Consider the following 19,446-nt stretch of genomic DNA (forward strand, 5'->3'; position numbering starts at 1 on the left):
TTCACTTTAAGTACTGTGTCCTTTTGGGGACTTCCCAGGTAAGAAAGACATTGACATACAAGAATACATCCAATGGAGGACCACCATGTTGGCTAGGGGATTAAAATACATGACGTACAAGCAGTTCACATAGACAGATCTGTTTAGGCTGGAGAAGAGAAGGGTAAGGAAATCTAACCACTGTCTTCAACTATGTGATAAAATTATAAAGATGACAAAACCAAACTCTTCTCAGATATGCATAGCACAAAAATAAGATGCAACAAACACAAGTTACATCAAGAGAAATTCCAATCAGATATAAATGATGGTGGTGCATTACTTAAACAAGTGCCCATCAAAGACCTGAACAACCCAATCATGTCCTGTCTGATAAGCTGGGAGAGGGGGGGAGAGTGGTGTTTGACCTCCTGAGGTCCCTTTCAACCTGAAATAGTCTATAATTCTGTCAGTTTGTTGTTTTCTGAAGCAGTATACACAGAACTCCAGGGTGTGATTTAACTCATTTTGACCTCCGATTGAACCTGAATAATCAGTGACAAGCACAGGATGGGTTATCATTACAAACCCAGCCCAAAATGTCAATGAGCACCTTCAAACATGTACTCTGAAGTCAGTCACGATTCCCTGGAATAAGCCATATATTCAATAGTATTTTTGAGCAGTGGTCTTCAGAGACCTTACTTCAATTTTTAGATGCCAACTGAGCATCACCTAGTCCTTCAAATATAACCTGAAAAGGCCTACACAAAGGCCTGGCAACTTTAGGATGCAGAGGGATGGAGGAAAGTTTAAATAAATAAATAAAATAAAAGCTTTCTGTCTAAATGCATAGTTTCTCATCCCCACCATCTTCTTCTGCTTGTTTGTTTTGTAAAAGTAACAATATCTGCTTGCCATGTCTTGGTTTTGCTAGCAATTCTCCCTTACAATTATTACATACTAACAGAGCTTTATCAGCCTTTAATAACACATCAAATTACTAAATTCTTAACTTATACTTGTAACTGATATCTACAGATCTGAACTACCTGATCATGACATTTTTTTCCCCAATGCCAAATTGTCTGCAGTCTGCATAAGTAGTTCTGCTCTCACTTCTCTGGATCTTGCCTCCATGAAACCTATGATGTCATGTCATAATCCTGCCATGCACCATCAGCCACTAAAGTCTTTCATAATAGAACAGGTTGGACCAGACCCACATCGTAAAGATGAAGAAGAAACAAAACTGAAAAAGTACGCTCAGCCCTATTTAGTCCTTTTTCCATTATCTTTAAAGTTAACAGAAGATCACAGATAAGAAAAAAGTGATAAAACCATTTAGGCCCCTTTACAGGTTCCCTTTAAGCAAATGCTTCTGTAGCCAAGCACAGCAGTAAATCTTACTACTGCTTCCATTTCTGCCTGCACTTTAGGTTTCAAATTCCAGTCATGAGTTAGAAAGAGCAACCTCTGCTTATTCCTTGCAGTTTAAAATGTCTTGCCCAGGAGCATGCAGATTTCTTACCTTCCCAGGATCATCCCTCGGTCGAGGCACTTTTCGAAAACACTTATTCAGAGAGAGGTTATGACGAATAGAGTTCTGAAGAGAAATTGAGAGATACAGGTAAGTGCTACAACAAAAAGGTACAGCCTTCTGTGTATGCTCAGGAGTGGGTAGAGAAAACAGAAGGGTAGCGTATACTCAAAAGCCAAACCTCACTACATATACCCACCATGCAGCAGAACAGAAGCTTAGGAAAGGAGAGGAATAGAATAGGCTGAGTAACTGGGGCTGAACCACCTATACAAATACAAAAGGTACAGTGAAAATAGTATCAGCGTGATGCAGAGACTGGTAGTAATGTGGGTTTTGTGGGTTCTTTTTGTTGGTGTTGTTTTTTTGGGGTGATTTTCTTCCCTCTTTTCCCCAGGATTCTTCTTAAGGGCCACCACATACACGCAACAAAAATCTCAGAAAAAATGGGACCTCCATCTCTCTTCATTTCTTCCAAATGGTCAACTTAATTTCACATCTGTTTCTCTTTATTTTGCTCAGTGAGCATATTTGGCACAGAACTAAGAAAATAACGTCCGTTTATTAGACAGAAAGGGCACTTTAGCTATGGAAGTCCTTACCTTCCAACCAATACCAGCATTTTTGTAGTAGGGAAAATTGTCACAGATCCAACGATAGATCTCACTAAGTGTCATCTTCTTGGCAGGCGATGAGTTGATTGCATACGTGATCAGAGTGGCATAGCTGTAACGTGGCTTCCCATCTTGATGCACTGCAGCCTCATCCTTACTGAGAGTAGCATTGGGATCAGTTGGTGAGCCTGGAGGACACTTTCGGGCAGCCCCTGGAGGTCCCGCTTGTGAGGAACCCCCTAGTTTTTCAATAGTAGCTCTTAAAGTAAGCTGTGGGAGCCAGTCAATGGAGGTGAGGCTGCTTTCCAGGTCAGAGGCCATGATGCTGGAAGCAGGTGTATCTGTGAGAAGACCAAAAAGCAGAATGAAAACTCCTGATACACAAACAAGGTAAACCATAAGAACAGAAATATCCATTTGCATTCCCCTTCTCTACTTCTTCCCCTATCACAAAACACCTGAGTGAAGATCATCCTACTTTGTATACATTATTCACAGACAGATATAATCATCCAAAAAGGCCTACCACTACATCTCCAGGAGGACCATTCTTGCGAGGACAGCACTGACGATAACTTTGCTAGGACAGCCTTATCCAGAGCATCCCAACTGTTCTGTTCTCAGATAAAGAACCAAGATCTATTCAAAGGACATGGACCTTCTTCAGCAGCTATATCACATTCATTCCTTTACCACCTAAGTAATATAACCTTGAGACCTTCACCAAGACTAGCTGTAATACAGTAGGTTTATTGTGTCATGTAAGAGGAGGATCATGGCTAAAAGGGAATACTCAATCATTCACACCATATCCAAACCACAATGGATCTAATGATCTAATTAAGATCATCTGGAAAAGTCAGGACTGTGACTATCTTAATTTGGGGAGAAATTAATTTCTCTCTAACGCCCACTCTCTCTTTTTGCATCAGGTGACATTATAATTAATCCTATTCCTTAGGGCTAGGATTACATATCTCATTTTAAAACACCAAGATCATGCATAATACTATATATAGATAATTACATCTACCATGTCGAGGTGGAACAGACTATATAAAGCTTGTAATAGTTAAAGCTTTGCCTACCATAACCCATTTTTCCTAAATATACATACAATTTTGATTGCGTTAAATTTTGCTGAATTCACGAAATAACAAGTAAATATTTTGCCCAAATCTGAGACACAAGAAAAACTGACTTATCTAACCTCACACTACAAGCTTGCCACAGGGTAGAAACAGACTCAGGATCTTTCTTTTCATAAATATTACATATTCCCCCTCACCCCCCCCAAAAAAATTAAAACGCACCTGTCCAACATGACTAGCACTTGTACCCAGGGTTTCCTACTTAAATATTTTATAGGAATAAAATATTTAATAGCAGAAACATGGATGAACTTGATCACAGTACAAAAAGCTTATATGCTGCCTTTTGGAGTAGTCAGGGCATCATAAAGAACATTATTTTTACTTGCAATGAGAAGCATCGTTATCATTTGGACTGAGATAGTTTCCATGGTCACAACCTGCACTGCTCTGCACTTAATCATTGAATACAAAGAAAAATAAAATTTTGAAGGGCTGCAAGTTCTGCATCTTTCATTTTGGAAATTAATCTCTGTAGAGAATTAGATGATACCACCCCATAACTTGCTAATACATACAAAAGTTAAATGCCTAAAGACATGCACACGCTTTTGTACATGCTCATGTAACAGATTAACTACATGCCTACATATGAGAGAGAACAGACTAGCATGAGCACGCACTGCTTAGGAAAGATTCACCAGTCAACACCCCCCACACAAGTCCATCACTCATCTGAGCAGATCAGATGTGAAAGGGAGACACACAAATAGATATTCATTCATTAGAATATCTGAGTACTCATGCAGAGTATGATATAATACTCTGGTAGAGTGTTATAGACACTCATTCTAAAAATAGGTATTTTACAATAACACAGTATGGATGCACCCAGCATTTTGACACAGAAGCTCCCCATTCTTCCCCCACAACCATATGCATTACACAGAATCACAGAATGGTTAGGGCTGGAAGGGACCTCTGGAGGCCATCTGGTCCAACACCACTGCTCAAGCAGGGACACCCAGAGCACACTGCCCAGGACCATGTCCAGGTGGCCTTTGAAGATCTCCAAGGAGGGAGACTCCACCACCTCTCTGGGCAACCTGTTCCAGTGCTCCATCACCTGCACAGTGGCAAAGTGTTTCCTGATGTTTAGAGGGAACTTCCTGTGTTCCAGTTTGTGTCACTGCCTCATATCCTGGCACTGGGCACCACTGAAAGGAGCCTGGCTCCACCTTCTTTGCACCCTTCCATCAGGTATTTATAGACGTTGCTAAGATTCCCCTGAGCCACCTCTTCTCCAGGCTGAACAGTCACAGGCTTCCCAGTCTCTCCTCTTAGGAGAGGTGCTCAGTCCCTTGATCATCTTGGTAGCCCTCTGTTGGACTCTTTCTAGTATTCACATGTTTCTCTTGTTTTGGGAAGCCCAGAACTGGACACAGTGCTCCAAGTGTGGCCTCACCAGTGCTGGGTAGAGGGGAAGGACCACCTCTCTTGACCTGCTGGTGGTACTTTGCCTGATGCAGCCAAGAAAGCCATTAGCCTTCTTAGCAGCACTGACATATGGTTGACTCACATTCAACTTGGTGTCTACCAGGATTCCTAGGTCCTTTTCAGCAGAGACGCTTTCCATCTGAGTGGCCCCCAGTATGTACTGGTGCCTGGGGTTGTTCCTCCCTAGACGGCAGGACTTTGCACTTTTCATTGTTGAACTTCATGAGATTCTTGTCAGCCCACCTCTCCAACCTGTCAAGATCCCTCTGGATGGCGGTGCAGCCCTCTGGTGAGTCAACCACTCCCCCCAGTTTTGTGTCATCACCACCTCACCCAGATCATTAATTAAAATGTTAAACAAGACTGCACCCAGCATTGCCTTCTGGGGTTCATTGGCAGCTGCTGGTCTCCAAACGGACTTTGCACCACTGACCACTACCTTTAAGGTCCAGCCATTTGGCCGGTTTTTGACCCACCTCACGCTTCTGCACTGATGTGCTCTCACAATACAGAAGAATGCAAAAAGTCTACACTCCCAACATGTTCCTACACACTAAACCTTTCATTTTCACGCACATTTTCATGTGCACACGACACCTTTCAGGCCGCGGCCACCTACACAGCACACCAACAAAACCCAGCCCTCAACCTCCACAAGCAGCTGCTCCAGCACACGGGGCTGAGAAAACACCTCCTAATGGCACGGCTAACGTTACCACTCATGCTCCAATGCGTGTATGGATTGAAAAGTAAAATTGCACCACCACAGTATCTGTAGTGGGTGGAAACATTTTTCTGCCTGTGGAGGAAAGGAAAAGCCCAACTGCTACCACCTTATCTATCTACTCATCTGCCACAGTATCACAGATGACAGCGATGACTACTTGCTCTGCAGCTAAGTGATCAGAGCTGCAAAAGGCTTTACATTATGTAGCCTGCTAAAGTTATTGCTTATTGGACATAGATCAGTTCAACCAAGAAGAGCCAATCTCAAGCATTTTTAAAAAACAGAAAGCAGCATTATTCCTTTCCAAATCATACAAGGGTAAAGCAACAATATATTTTTATACAGCTTTGGGCACACGGACAAAGACTGCTGAGACTGCTGACATCGAACTGAAACACAGTTAGACTTGCATGGTAACTCTACTTGGACAGCCCTCACTAAAAAGTATTATTTTGATCAACTTGGGAGGAAACAAACATGAACTAATGTCAGATGAAGGTTGAATTTTCTAAGTGTGCCTCATATAAATTTCAATTTTTCACAATGCAATCAGAGAACACATCTTATCATATGCATTAAACAATTAAGAAATATCAGTTGTGCTAACAATACAAATCAAAAGTAAAATAGTTACAAGTTACAGCTAACACCCCTTTTGTTTTTTTTAAAGACAAACACATACCAAGAAAATGAAGTTACTAAAGCCTATAACAGATTGAGATACCAAAATGAACGGAAAAAAATTAAGAAACAACAGAAAATACTGCAGTTTTCACAGAGATTCAGATTTGCCCAGCTTATGTCAGCAGAGCATTTGGCTCTACTTCATTGGCTATGAAGTAAAATGCAAAGTTGATATGCAACATACCAACTATCAAATATACAAGCATTACTGTATTTGTGTAAAACATTTGTCAGGGAGGCAAGCAAGATTAGAATTGGGTCCCATTGGGTCCCATTTCACACTAAGAATTTGACTTTTTTTTTTTCATTCCCTGGTTTATAAAACACTTTAACAAGAAAACAAAATCCTTAAACATTAAATATCTATATAATTAAATATATATGTACATAAATATATGTATGCATATGCACTAATCAACCCGTATTGAAACAATTACCTCTCAGTAAAATACAGCAGCTCTTTAAGAATACATACGCTAGACAGTAATTCTGAACAGAAAGACTTTTAGACAGACAACAATCACCTGTGATATTTCAAAGCAGTGGAATAAGATTGTTTTTCCAAGCTTAAACATATTACTGGAATTATAAATCTGTATCCTGGCAATAAAGGATCTATAATATTCATGCACAGTCAAACCCTCAGGTAAGGTGGCAATTCCAGAACAATGTTGATGCAAAAATAATTTGGTGTAATTTGTTACTAAATTACTATAACAATAGTACTTGCTATAATTCGTGCTGCATATTTTCATTCATCTGATCTGAGCCGTACACCAGCTTGACACTACTTAATGGTACAGTATAACACCACTACAGCCAAACTTCAGCAGCTGATGGTTCTTTCATCTTTCCCGTCCCAGTTCATTGCCTGACAATTATTCTTTCAAACTCCTGTTTTATAATCCCACTCAAAGAGAGGGGGGAAAAAAAAAGTGACTAACAAACATACTGAACTAGAATCAAGGGTGTTTAAACAAAATCCTACCATATTAGCAAGACGGATTTAACTTCAAAGAAATAAAAAGAAAGTTAACGACCAGAATTCATAATCTCCCATTTTGCATGTACAGAAGGAAATGTTATCAGTTTATATATTTGGTTGACTTTAAAAGACAGCTGTAAGGTAGCCAGTCATAACCACCATCAACAGCTGGAAATTGACTGCACGGTCTTCATTCCTCAAGTACTAACTAGTTCCAGTACAACACCAAGTCAAGACAGATCAGAGATACAAAAACGACAGCCAAGCACCAACTCAGACCTACAGTTAAATACACAAGAATCTGTCTGATTCGTAAGGAAAACGTATTAAAGAAAATCCTAGCACAGAATACCTGTTAATAACCATTAATTCCCTTGGGACTAGTAACACTTCACTGCAGCGTTCCAGGAAAGCTACTGCCTTACTTTGAGTATCTGCAGCTAACAAATTGAACCTCAGGTTGAAATCGTCAGCCAGCTTTCTGCCTATCAGGTTGTACTATACCTGCTGCTGGACTGAAGAAATCTGTACTTTGCCTACCCCGCTGTTTTGCAAATGCTTGTTCTCAGCCAGTCAGCCCTTACCTTGTACCACTACTACTTATATATCAGGAACTGAAGAAGTGTATGAAAAGTGAGGAACAACACTCTGAGGGGCATACTGTACGCAATCAATTAACATTTATAACCTGAAATATTCTCTAAGGCAGGGCCCAAAGGCTGTCCATTCAGCAGAGAGTGAAGCAATGAATGAAACTACACTGTACACAGCCTATAGCTAATGCATATTCTACAATAAATCTGTAGTTTTACTTTCTAAATTTACTTTCACTGTTGCTTTATTTTTCTTCCTCCTGCTATTCTAATCCAATGAAACACTGCTGGTGAAACACTCAAAGGAGACTCAACCTAATTTTCTCAACATAAACTTTGAGAAGGAAGATACACAAAACAGACTACCAAGTAGTGAGATACATTGCTGCAGAACACCTCTAAAAATAAGATCACTTCTATTTAGGTGCCTGAAGCACAGATCCAGTGCTGACAGTATCCATCTAACATAGTCCGACATAAACCTCACTTCTGGGGTATTTAGCAAACAAATAAACATCATCATGGAAAAAAAAAAAAAAAGAAAAGAACAACTTGACCACTGAAACAGAAAGGTGAGCAGGATGCCAATAGACTAAACTGCCTCAGAAACTAAGGAAGAAAGTAACACATGAGAATGCATGAGAAAATAGCTTCTACTTTGACAAAAAAAAATTGATGTACTTTATTAACGTTATCAAGGAGCTGGAGATTACCAAGGGGCTGGAGCACCTCTTCTATGAAGACAGGCTGAAGGAGTTGGGGTTGTTCAGCCTGGAGAAGAGAAGGCTCCGGGGAGACCTTATAGCGGCTTTACAACACCTAAAGGGGACCTGCAGGAGAGCTGGGGAGGGACTCTGTCAGGGGGTGTGGTGATAGGACAAGGGGGAATGGCTTTAAACTAAAAGAGGGGAGATTTAGATTGGATATGAGGAAGAAATTCTTCACTCAGAGGGTGGTGAGGCCCTGGCACAGGCTGCCCAGGGAAGCTGTGGATGCCCCATCCCTGGAAGTGTTTAAGGCCAGGCTGGATGGGGCTTTGGGCAACCTGGTCTGGTGGGAGGTGTCCCTGCCCAGGGCAGGGGGGTTGGACCTGGATGGTCTTTAGGGTCTCTTCCAACCCAAATCATTCTATAGTTGTTCATAAATGAAACTGAACCTGGAAGGACTGGCAGGGGTTGTGTTGTTGTAGGAGGTTGTATTTTTGCAGTCAAAAATAAAAGCATTGCAGTTAGAAAGTACACTTCTGTTTGCAGCACCATATAAAAGGAGGAAAAGCAGTCCCTGTGGCAAAGAGGTAACAGTAATCATCATACCCTAGAACCACCCTTCCCTTCTTTGGGAGCAGTATCACCAGCACAAAAAATAAACTAATACAATAATTAAACTAATAAGATAATAATTTATTCCCAATGAATTATTGGACTGGAGGTGTGGTAATAGAGTATACACAATTCACACTAGTCATGAACTACGAAGGAAAAAAAAAAAGACTTCAACCGAAGGAAGTTACTATCATCTAAAAGCACACAGCTATATGAACATGAACTGTCATACTCTGTGCCTGTCCATGTCACAGTTATCTGACTCAATGCCCCCCTACTCAAAACTATTTAGTGTGCAAGACTGAATGGCTTTGAATGTTCAGTGCTTCTTCATGTAAAAGATTACAGGTAATACGATAATTAGGACATCCTGAACTGAAAATTTGCTAAAAGTTCCAACACAATACGCTAAGATGGTGCTGAAACATCAGCATCAGAGGAAGATGAAAACTTTTGGATCATGTATAGCTCACTATAAATCACTGAACTAGTTGTGTTGTTACAATTATATTGTTTTATACCTATGGTTTTCCTTTAACAAACAGAAATCTCAACAACATAAGGTTCATACTAACTCTGAGAGAAGGGAATAAAAATAAAAAAAATTGTTTTCATAATAGCTACCCATTAAATGAATGTCAAAACAGTACAATTTTTTGAAATAAGACCTTTTGATTTTATTTTTTTTTTTGAAAGATGCATGCGCAAGGAATGATTTTATATTTTGAATCTATTGAATGAACAGCCCTGACTGTGAATGTAGTCTTGGTACAACTGAAGCAAGAAGATTTGTAGCGACTTTAAAGTTACCAAGACCCACAGGCTAGAAGTGCATAAGGATCCAATTCCTAAAGTTATTATGTATTAGCTTTGTACAAAACTGGCAGAAAGATACAGTTTACAAAACTTGACCTGCATATTTAAACTTATCAACAGATAGCATTACAGCCAACATCCAAAATATCATGTCAAGGGAAACAGTGTCTTTACAGGCATAAAAGGGTAGGATCAAACAGTTTGATCCAAATTTTAATAGTAAGACCAACTAGTCAAAAGACTTCTGTCATTTGCTATATAAACATGCCGTAGAAATGCAGAGAAACACTCAGTAAACATTGCAGAAACCCCTCAGACAGTCTGAAAATGTGTTCAAAGTTAAGATTAGTGTGTTTATTTATGGTGCTGTGCAAGTGAGAGTGGGGAATATGTAACACCTGTTAAAAGAAACAGCAAATTATATTGAGAATAGTGGCATGCTTAAAATACTTCTGAGCTAAAAGTTACTTTATTTGTAGTAGGACCATCATAAAAGATTTATTCTAATAATAAGCCCAAAGTCCCATTATTAAAAAAAAAAAAAAAAAAGTAAAAAGCAAACCGAGTAAATTTGAAGCAGCACAATGAAAATACATCACCACAGCAGAAGGATCTCTACAGCATCCCCCCACCTTCAGAACCACTACGCAACATCTTACCATTGGAAACAGGAGCACAATTCTAAACACATGCCAAGAAGGCAGGAGAAATCTTTGGCATTAACTTTACGAATATTAACAGAACAATTAGTCCTACACAGAAAAAGGTATTGGGTATTGTTTTTGGAAATAGTTTAAATTTATGAGCACATATCTGGAACGAAGGTTTCCCTTGGAAACCCAGAAGCCTGAGGTAGTCAAACCATATTTAAGAGAAGGTATTTTCCCCCAGCTTCATGGAAGCACCTAGTTTGAAAAGAAGGATTTCAATTTTAGCTGCCTATCAGAATCATATCCCGTAGTAAAGCTTCAGTACAGGATATGCAAACGCTGATATGACACACAGATTGTCTCTGAAATTAGAGACAATCAGAAGTAGATCAGCATGCAAAGTATCTTGTTCAGAAGATCTTCCCATCATTGCAAAGACAGCTAGAAAAACCCAGGTTAAAAAAAATGCAACATGCACTTGTAAATAAAAAAATGTATTCTTATTCACATTAAAAAATGGATCTGTCAGTAAAAAATGAAAATCTGACTGCAAGTGGCCAGAACCTGTTCGCCAAAAGCTGAACCACTGAAAAAGACATTAGTCCATACGAATTCTGCAATAGCTGCTGAAACAAGCCACAACCCATTCTGACCCTCTTGAGAAAATGGGTATCAAGCACCAACTTTGTATTGATTTCATAGAGAATAAGGAAACTGGTATCAAGTACAGATTAGTGGAATACCACCTGGCACAGTAAATGCTCCCAGAGTTGGGATTACTAAAGCACTGCAGAAAAACTTGTTAAAGAAGAGTTTGGAAGGAAAGTACAGACGAAATTTAAGTCGTAGATTGATCAGATGAATCATGTAACACTGTGTAAAGTTCACAAATTAGGTCTCAAGCACAACTTTAAACATAATTCTTTTTCACTTTTTTGTTAGCTGTTAATTTGAACTAATGTGATCGAACAGTCTTCCAGGAGACATCTGACAGCCTCCAGCCAGGTGCACGACTTTTAAAGATTTATAGCAAGTGTGAAAGTCGAAAGGATTCCACATACCACAGGGGAAGGGATGTACACCCATTAACCGTTTCTGCTAGCTTAAAGTGCTATTAATGCTACTTGGCATTCTGCATCCTACCTACAAAGTGCTACTTTCTGTGTGTCATCCTCAAACTAAACCTCCTGTTCAGCCTGTTACAGATACATAAAGAAGCCATGTTCTTCCACATGCACGCTTACCACAGTTACTACCTTGCTATTCTGAATAAATGTTTTCTGCTCCAACTCTGACCTTCCCAGTCTCCGAGATGTGTCTTTGCTTATGACTATCTTTATTTACTTTTGTAATCAGTCCTGTTCACAGAAGCAGCCTGGGAGAGGAGGACAAACGTAATAACCCAGCTACATCTGAGTATCAGTAAGGCCTTTTGAATAATTTTCAAATATGTAAATAAGTAACCTCCAGTTTGTCTTGCCTCTATTGGCTGGCAATTTTCTTGTATGTATCAAGGTATGAGTCAGCTGAGGAAGAATGTGAAGGGATGATCACGCACGAAATGGAAAAGCACAATGTCATGCCTGTGTTGCTGGAGAGCAAAGGACAATACAATAAAAGTCAGAAACAGATAGGGGAGAAACGTAAATGTGGAAGGCCCCTCAGAGGAGGTACGAGAAGCTGTGACCTTACGTGGTGCATGATAGCCAGTGGACAGAACTGAGGGGGAGGAGAGGTGGCAACATTTTGATTAAAAATGCCAGGAGGTTTGCTTCAGCAACCGTCTTTTTGACAAGACTCAGGGAAAGTAAGAGAGTTGTCAGAGGCCAGGAAGAAGAGATAGCAGTAACTGAGATGGTAAGCAAAACAGAAAGAATAAGGGTTACCCAAAGAGGTAACTAAGAAAGACGCAGCAGATTAAGGCCATGAAATTGGAGGATGAGGTCTTATATTTTAAGTGTAAAAAGAATAGTGCGATTCGGAGAAAACCATGTCCAACTACAGTCCAACTGTGGAAGATTGCAACAGAGGAAAGCAGGAAACAAAGGGAAATCTCAAGGGAGATTTCTGGAGTTTCATCCTGATCTCAGCAATTTTAAACTATCAGCAAATCATTAAAAAAAAAAAAAAAGACATTAAGGTGGTATGCTGAGATGCATAATGGAATATTACTGGCATGAAGAAAGTGAAAAAAAGCCAGGAGAGCATGCCAGAAGTGGGTCTGTGTGTCTAACTTATGAAAAAATAAATGGAGGAAGGTAAATGGCCTAGTACAGAAGTAACCGAATAAATAACTAGAACAGCAGGAGGGAAACCAGGAAAATACAGACACAAAAGTCAAGGGAGGACAAGATTTCAAGACTGGGCATGATCAAGTGTCAAAAACAGCAGGGAAGCCAAGAAGGATGAAGACGGAATACAGACCCTGAGACCTGGCCAAGAAAAGGTCATTAGAGATCTTAGAAGGAGACTCTCCAAGGGAGTCAGAATATCTATACTTAAGTCAACTTTAAAAACAATTCTAGGCTGCAGACATGGTACAGGATCTGTCACCCTTCAGTTTTGGCTTTGTGGGTCCTTCCATGAAACAAAAATGAACAGGGGCATCACGCTTTCACTGCTTCTCGATGCCAAGAAAAGCAGCATACAGAGGCTTTGAGTTCAATTTCACATCACAATTAAGGTAATCAACAGGAAGAAGAACACCAATAACAACACCCAGCCTTTATGAAGTGTTTCTCATCCTCATACTTTGGAACCCTTATGAAGGAACAATACCCTCTTCCAGTATAAATAGGAAGCTGTGCAAAGAGAAGCACACAGCGCAAGGTCAGCCAGCAGAGGAGTAGCAGAGCCATGCAGAGAACACAAGTCTCCCACACCAGTTTTCTTCCTTGAAACTTTGTCTGCTTTGTTCAGGTAGAGATAAATGGAATTTCAGAGGCAATTAATAGTTTGTCCATTTTTGTCTGCAAGTTACTGATGGGGAGGGAGTTGTTTTTTTTTTACTTAATATTTTTTTGGGGGAAACTGAGAATTCAGAAACTTTGCTCCTTTTTTAACTTATGACAACAAAAAGTTCGGATTCCTTCCCCGTTATTCAGATTTGAACTTTTAACAGTATGTATATATTTCTCATAATCAGCCACAGCCTTTACACAGCAAAGAGCATAAACAAAATTTGAATTGCTAATGTAAAAAAGAAAAAGCAAATACTTCTTCCTCAAGGTATAAAAGCTCTCACTCCTCATCTCTCCCTCATTACTCAGTCTCTGTTATACATTAGAAAGGCCAAACAAAAACACACATCCCTTTATTTGTTGACTTCACATCAAGCAAACCGACCAGCTTAGAAAGATCAGATCAGAAACGAGGTACTGGGCCTTGCACAAATTGTTCACACCAATTCAACACCAAGATCCTGAGGTGCTGGGAGCAACCAGAGATTGTAATGCAAGGTGTTTTTTTTTTTCATTCTAACCGAATAAAACCTAGCTATTCCTGAAGAAAGGAAGGGGACAGTCAGGAAAGGAACATGGGAAACAAAGTACCATTCCCCAGCTTTGTTGACCTAGACATTTTCAGATGAACAAAGTTTCATTTATTTTATATTTGTATAAAAAGATGCTTCCTGATACAAACTCTGACCAAAAAAAAAAAAAGGAAAACTTCATCCGCAAGCATGTAATCTAACAAAAGCCAAAAAGATTGATATGCAGGTGCATAAATAATAAGATCTGTGAAACGGGTTAAGAAAGGACTCCTGATAGTAAAGAAACTTTAAAAGGGCATATGGAATGCTTGCTCTTTGAAGAGACAAGAAGCGTTTTAGGCTTCTAGGACCACAAGAGAGAATGACAAACGGACAGTAAGGAAAATGAGATGCAAAGAGCAGTACAGACAGAACTGGGAGGAGTACTGGGGTGTAGGAGGAAGTGAAAGTAAAGTAGGTGGGGTGGAAACACGCTGGGCCTTAAAGGTGCAGGAGAAGAACCTGACTATGACATGAAGATAGGAAGCCAGGGATGGGATTCAGAAAACAGTTGACACGGTCAGCAACTAGCAGAACCTGTGTCTTCTACCTTTAAGGCACCGACTCAAAGGTTAGTATTGGGATGGGGTTTAGGATGGAGCAGGTCAAAGACTGAAGGATAAAACAACTGCCTAGTCCAAATATTGGCAAAGCACCATAGGTCACAACTGTAAACGGGTCCTACACTCTGTTGTGAGGTCTCTGAATTCTGAAACATTCCCAGAATTTCGCACGTTCCTTTTCAAATGTAAAATGAAAATTCTGCAGTTCATGAATTGTGAAAATGTACTGCAGCATGCTTGCCCTCTCTCAGTAACATACACTCACAGGCTGCCTTTAAGCACGGAAAAACTAAGGGCAGAGTAAAAGTATGCTATGGATTTTTACGTTCATCATATATACCTCAGAAGGAGGACACATCAATAGCACAATAGGTAGCAAGTATCAATATTAAACCCTACAAAGATGATAAGCATTTTGCAGTTGAACACGAATGGGATATTCTTGCTAAAATAACAAGTACAGCAGCCAGCAAAACAGGGGTTCAAATGCTTTTCTTTAGGCTTCAGAATTTACACATCTGGAGAATTCAGACATTTTGGAAATAACAATTTTCGGCTGTCCGTCAATCTGGACGCTACCCTCATTTTCAAAGTTGTCTTCCGGAAGTGCTAGAAACATTTTTTTATTATTATTTAATTAAAGTTTCAATTCCGAAGCATCACATGGCAACAGTTTCTGCAAATGAAGTACCACAGAACACAGAGGGTTCTGTTTTCAAGTCATTGGTTACAATCCCAAAGTTGGGAAAAGCAAATGGAAAAATGAGTCCAAAAGCATTTCATCTTCTGGTTGCTAATGACAGCGATGTAATTCCTGTCTGACAGCTGTGTAAAATGAGATAATCATCTCAGCCCTGCTCTTGAGGGACAGCTGTCCATATCACAGTTGCCATTAGCCATACTTCCTTTCTGACACTTGAAGGGCCAAAGATCCAGACTGTGATGCAGACCGAATCTCCCACTACAAAGGTCAGCTGAAATTTACAGGAGGACGTAGTAAGCAAAGATACCAGTACCTCTGGGAAAAGAAAAGACCTTCTTGGGAGACATAAGCATTCAGATGTATTTTTATTGAAAAAAATAAGTACTACTGTAGTCACAACCACATCTTGGACTGGGAAATGATATCCAAACTCCTTAAAAATCATTTATTCTGTTTCATTTGAAGTTGTCTGACTCTTTATTCTACCCCAGACGCTTGCCTACAGAACCAAAACCAGATTTCAAGATAAAATCCAAGGAACTTACAGAACATATACTGAAACGCTCATATAAACTCCTAACCTTTCAGTAATTTAATCCTTTTGACATAACCCTCCAGACCTTCTCATTGCATTTTACCTTAGGGCTTGACATACACTCAAGTTCTCAGATGAGAGTGGAGCACACGCAGGGCAGAATCACACCGCTTCAACTTTAAAAGTCAACTTTTGGAGTGATGAATGACCAAATCTAAATCTACAAATCCATACACATGCATCTAAGTGTCTCTGTACACTGAAGACTTCACTGCTTCTGTTAAGTCAACTCTACATTCCTGGACACTTAGGAGAATTAGGCTATTTACTTAGGTACCTAAATGTGGTTTCAGAAGTCTAATTTTAGGTGTTCATGTTTAATATTCTTAATGTAAACTCTTAAAGACATAGTACTTTCATTCAAATGCGCCTATAAAGTACCTTGCACTTTTTATGAAGGTAATACTCTCCATTTTTCTTTCATGGATACTTCTGTATAAAATAAATGATGCAAAACAGCTGCAGTATTCCACCTCAGAGAAAGCTGCATTTTAGTCTGTGATAAACGTTTGATGTAAATACCAGCATCACCACTGAAAACCTATGCTCCCAAAAAAATTACTCCCTCCCTTGATTTTATCAGTATGTCCTGGCTTTTGTATAGTTGTATTTTAGACTACAAGATCTTCGGAGCAGAGATTGTCTTAATTTTTTGTGTCTGAGTCAGCACCGACTGCACTGTCAGCAATTAACAAATAAATAGCGAGCAATTACACCACAGCATAAGAGTTTCAGCCCTGGATGTCTGTCACAAGAAAATGCTCTGATACAAGCTGAAAAAAAATCATAATAACCAAGGGAAATATATACAAATACATAAATATACACACATAAAAATAATCATTGTAGGAAAGCAAAATTGTGTAAGGCTGGCATATATATTCTGTAAAGTGCCTGGCATCCATCAGAGCCAAAAGCACTTGAAAAATGTCAAGTCATTACTGTGAGGATGGGGGTAGATTAGAAGGTAAATTAACCTCTAAAGCATGAAAAGTTAGCTACCCCCTAGAATTTAACCTCTAGAGCATGAAAAGTCAGTTACCCCTTGACTGTACAAAGGACAAAATGCCTCAGTTATCTCTTCTCTTGCGCTAGATAACACTGTACTCAAAACAGGCTGATTGCATAACTGTAGGGCAACAGGTAGGAGGGCATCTAACAGTACTCTCTGAATATACATCACTTCTTGATTCAGTCTCCCCTCAGCAAGAAGCACCTTCTCGAGCTAAGGATAACTGTCAAAATTCTCTGCAGAAATGGGGAATCGTTTTGGAGGACCCTGGAGGCATCCTCTGTCTGATCTTACTGGCCACGTTCTTTCTTCAGGGTCTCCCTGTTCACTGTTCTCTGAAACGCATACTGCAAGGCTTCCTGTCCTGGTCAAGGGCCCTTTGATCTTGGATTTCCTCACTGCTGTCTCAATGGAGAACACAAACAGGAGTATCTCAGGTGAGATACCCTTAGGTTTGATTCTTCTGCTACAGGAATCTGCTTTGACTTCATTTGAAATGAAGTCTCCCTTGGACTCGATTTCTCAGGAAATCACGTTAGTGTCAGAATACTCATCTGAGGCTGGAAATTAACCGTCTCGTCTACAGAAAGCAGACAGCTTGGCTCACAACGGCACAGCGTTACCATTCACGTGAGCACAGTGTAAAACACACATGAAGACTGGTAGCAACAGAACGGCTTCTTCTGACTTTCAGAGCAGGTTCCGCTAGCATTACCATGATTTTCATTCCTAGGCCCCTAAGCACTACAGAACCCACTCTCAAGGGCACTCGTACCAGCATTCACTCCACAGCCCTGAGGTGCAGCAGGACACACGTCTCTGGGTACTAGCACCGGGATCTGTACGTTCGGATCCCAAGCACAGGAAGGTCTGCATCCCACGATGATTTTATTCCCACCGTTATTTGCATAGGAGGACACACAAGGAGAACAACTGCCATTCCAGCCCCATGGATGCATGCTTGGGCACTAGCACTACAAATCTCCGTCTGTATCTCCTCAATGCTTTTTGGCCAGTATTATTATCCTTCTCAATGACCCCTGAATGGAAGAAATTCACTCCACACCAGAGATGATGACGGCTGAGCCTAGGAATAATACACCAGAGCGATAAAATAGAAGGGAGAGGACAGCAAGGTTTCTTACAATTAATTAGGGTTAAGGTCTCCAATAAACTAAATAGCGAGGAAAAGAATCAGATCAATTACACACAGTGTACAAGATCGCTAAATGACAGAGATGGAGAAAGACTGCCATAAGAAGGTTTGGAAAAGGTTCAGAAACAAAAGGAGAGAAGGAAGATTAAAAGGAAAGTAGATACGGTGAGAGAAGAGACGTGGAAAACAAAGATAGAAGGCAAAAGAGAAAGACAGATAGGAATAGGGAGGTGATATAATGCGGTCACTCACTCTGACTGGAAGATTCTTCTGGAGGGAGGTGGATTATCCTCAGTGCTGGTTTCTGGGGTGCTGCTCTTCACACTTCTCTGAGACCCATCCTCAGAATGTTGCTGTCAGTTATTCCAAGAGCTTCTTCAGGAAATATTTCGAGGGCGTGGGGATTGCAGATTAAATCAGAATCTTGAGTATTATAACAATCTGCCTGGGACTGTCACCCCCCTAAAACTGCTGGTTTTATCCCTGGATGGAGATCCTCTCTCCCTTTTGGCAGCTAAACACTAAAGGGGTGTTCCCCTGGGAGACAGCCTTTTCTTCTCCTTGCCGTCTGTCAGATTGGGAAAATTTATCTCAAATAATCTCCCTACCTGGAAGTCTCTTCTCTTTCCTGTAGGCGCACCTTGTCCTTAGGGGTGGCGGGACCACTTTCTGTGAAATAATTCTTGCTAATTCTGCGGATATTATCAGGGATATCTGTCTCTTTCCCTGCAACTGGGAGGTGTGTCGTCTCTCCTTGCAGAGAATACTTGGAGAAAACCCTCTTGGGGTTAGGGAATGAGAGATCTTCCTTGGGATGAAGGAGGATCAGGTCAGTATTGCAAATTGCCTTTATCTCCAGTGGCTAACAGCAACTGGAAAAGAAGAGTATCTAAATTTGCCTGTGCTTTCTCTCCCTTGTTTTGCTTTCTCTGCCGTCTACCAAGCAGATATAAATAATTAAAATTACTAGATAAGCATCTGGGGCTTCTGCTTATTTCTGTTTTGGGAACTGCCTCCCTTAGGCACACGGGGTTTCTTCTGTGGAGGCTCCCTGCTCTGGGAAAGAGCTGGTTAAGGGCTGTCTCCCCTGCTCGGGGGAGGAATTTCCTCACCCGGGAGATATGCAGCAGGGGGTGAGGAGGTGCTAAGGGTTATTCCTGCGACCCTCAGAAGCCGGGGGGCTGAGGATGCCTCTCCCCTAAATAAGCATGGAAGTTGCTCCAGGAGGCTCTTTCCCACCGCCTCTCGACAGCTTTCTGGGGCTCGATGCCGGACCCTCTGCCCGCCCCCGGCTGGTTAGCGGGCTCGGGGGCGAGCGCGAAGCCCCCCGCGGGCGGCTGGCGGGGTCGGAAGGGGTCTGCGGGCGGTGGGTCCGCCCTCGGCCGGC

At 40.8% G+C, this 19,446-nt stretch overlaps 1 protein-coding gene across 2 annotated transcripts in view; it reads right to left on the bottom strand.

Annotated features, from left to right (window-relative positions):
* The window catches only part of FOXJ2 (forkhead box J2), a 31,949-nt gene extending 12,979 nt beyond the window's left edge, over positions 1-18,970 (bottom strand). For both annotated transcript variants that reach the window (XM_035545707.2, XM_035545706.2), the window contains exons 1-3: positions 18,312-18,970; positions 2,122-2,474; positions 1,511-1,585 (exon numbers count right to left, since the gene is read on the bottom strand). In XM_035545707.2, coding sequence (XP_035401600.1) covers positions 1,511-1,585; positions 2,122-2,454 — 408 coding nt within the window. In that variant the 5' untranslated portion in view covers positions 2,455-2,474; positions 18,312-18,970. The remainder of the gene's footprint in view (positions 1-1,510; positions 1,586-2,121; positions 2,475-18,311) is intronic.
* Between the last annotated feature and the right edge of the window lie 476 nt (positions 18,971-19,446).

Source organism: Cygnus atratus, chromosome 1, assembly GCF_013377495.2.
Source record: "Cygnus atratus isolate AKBS03 ecotype Queensland, Australia chromosome 1, CAtr_DNAZoo_HiC_assembly, whole genome shotgun sequence".
In the NCBI taxonomy this organism is placed as follows: Eukaryota; Metazoa; Chordata; class Aves; order Anseriformes; family Anatidae; genus Cygnus; species Cygnus atratus.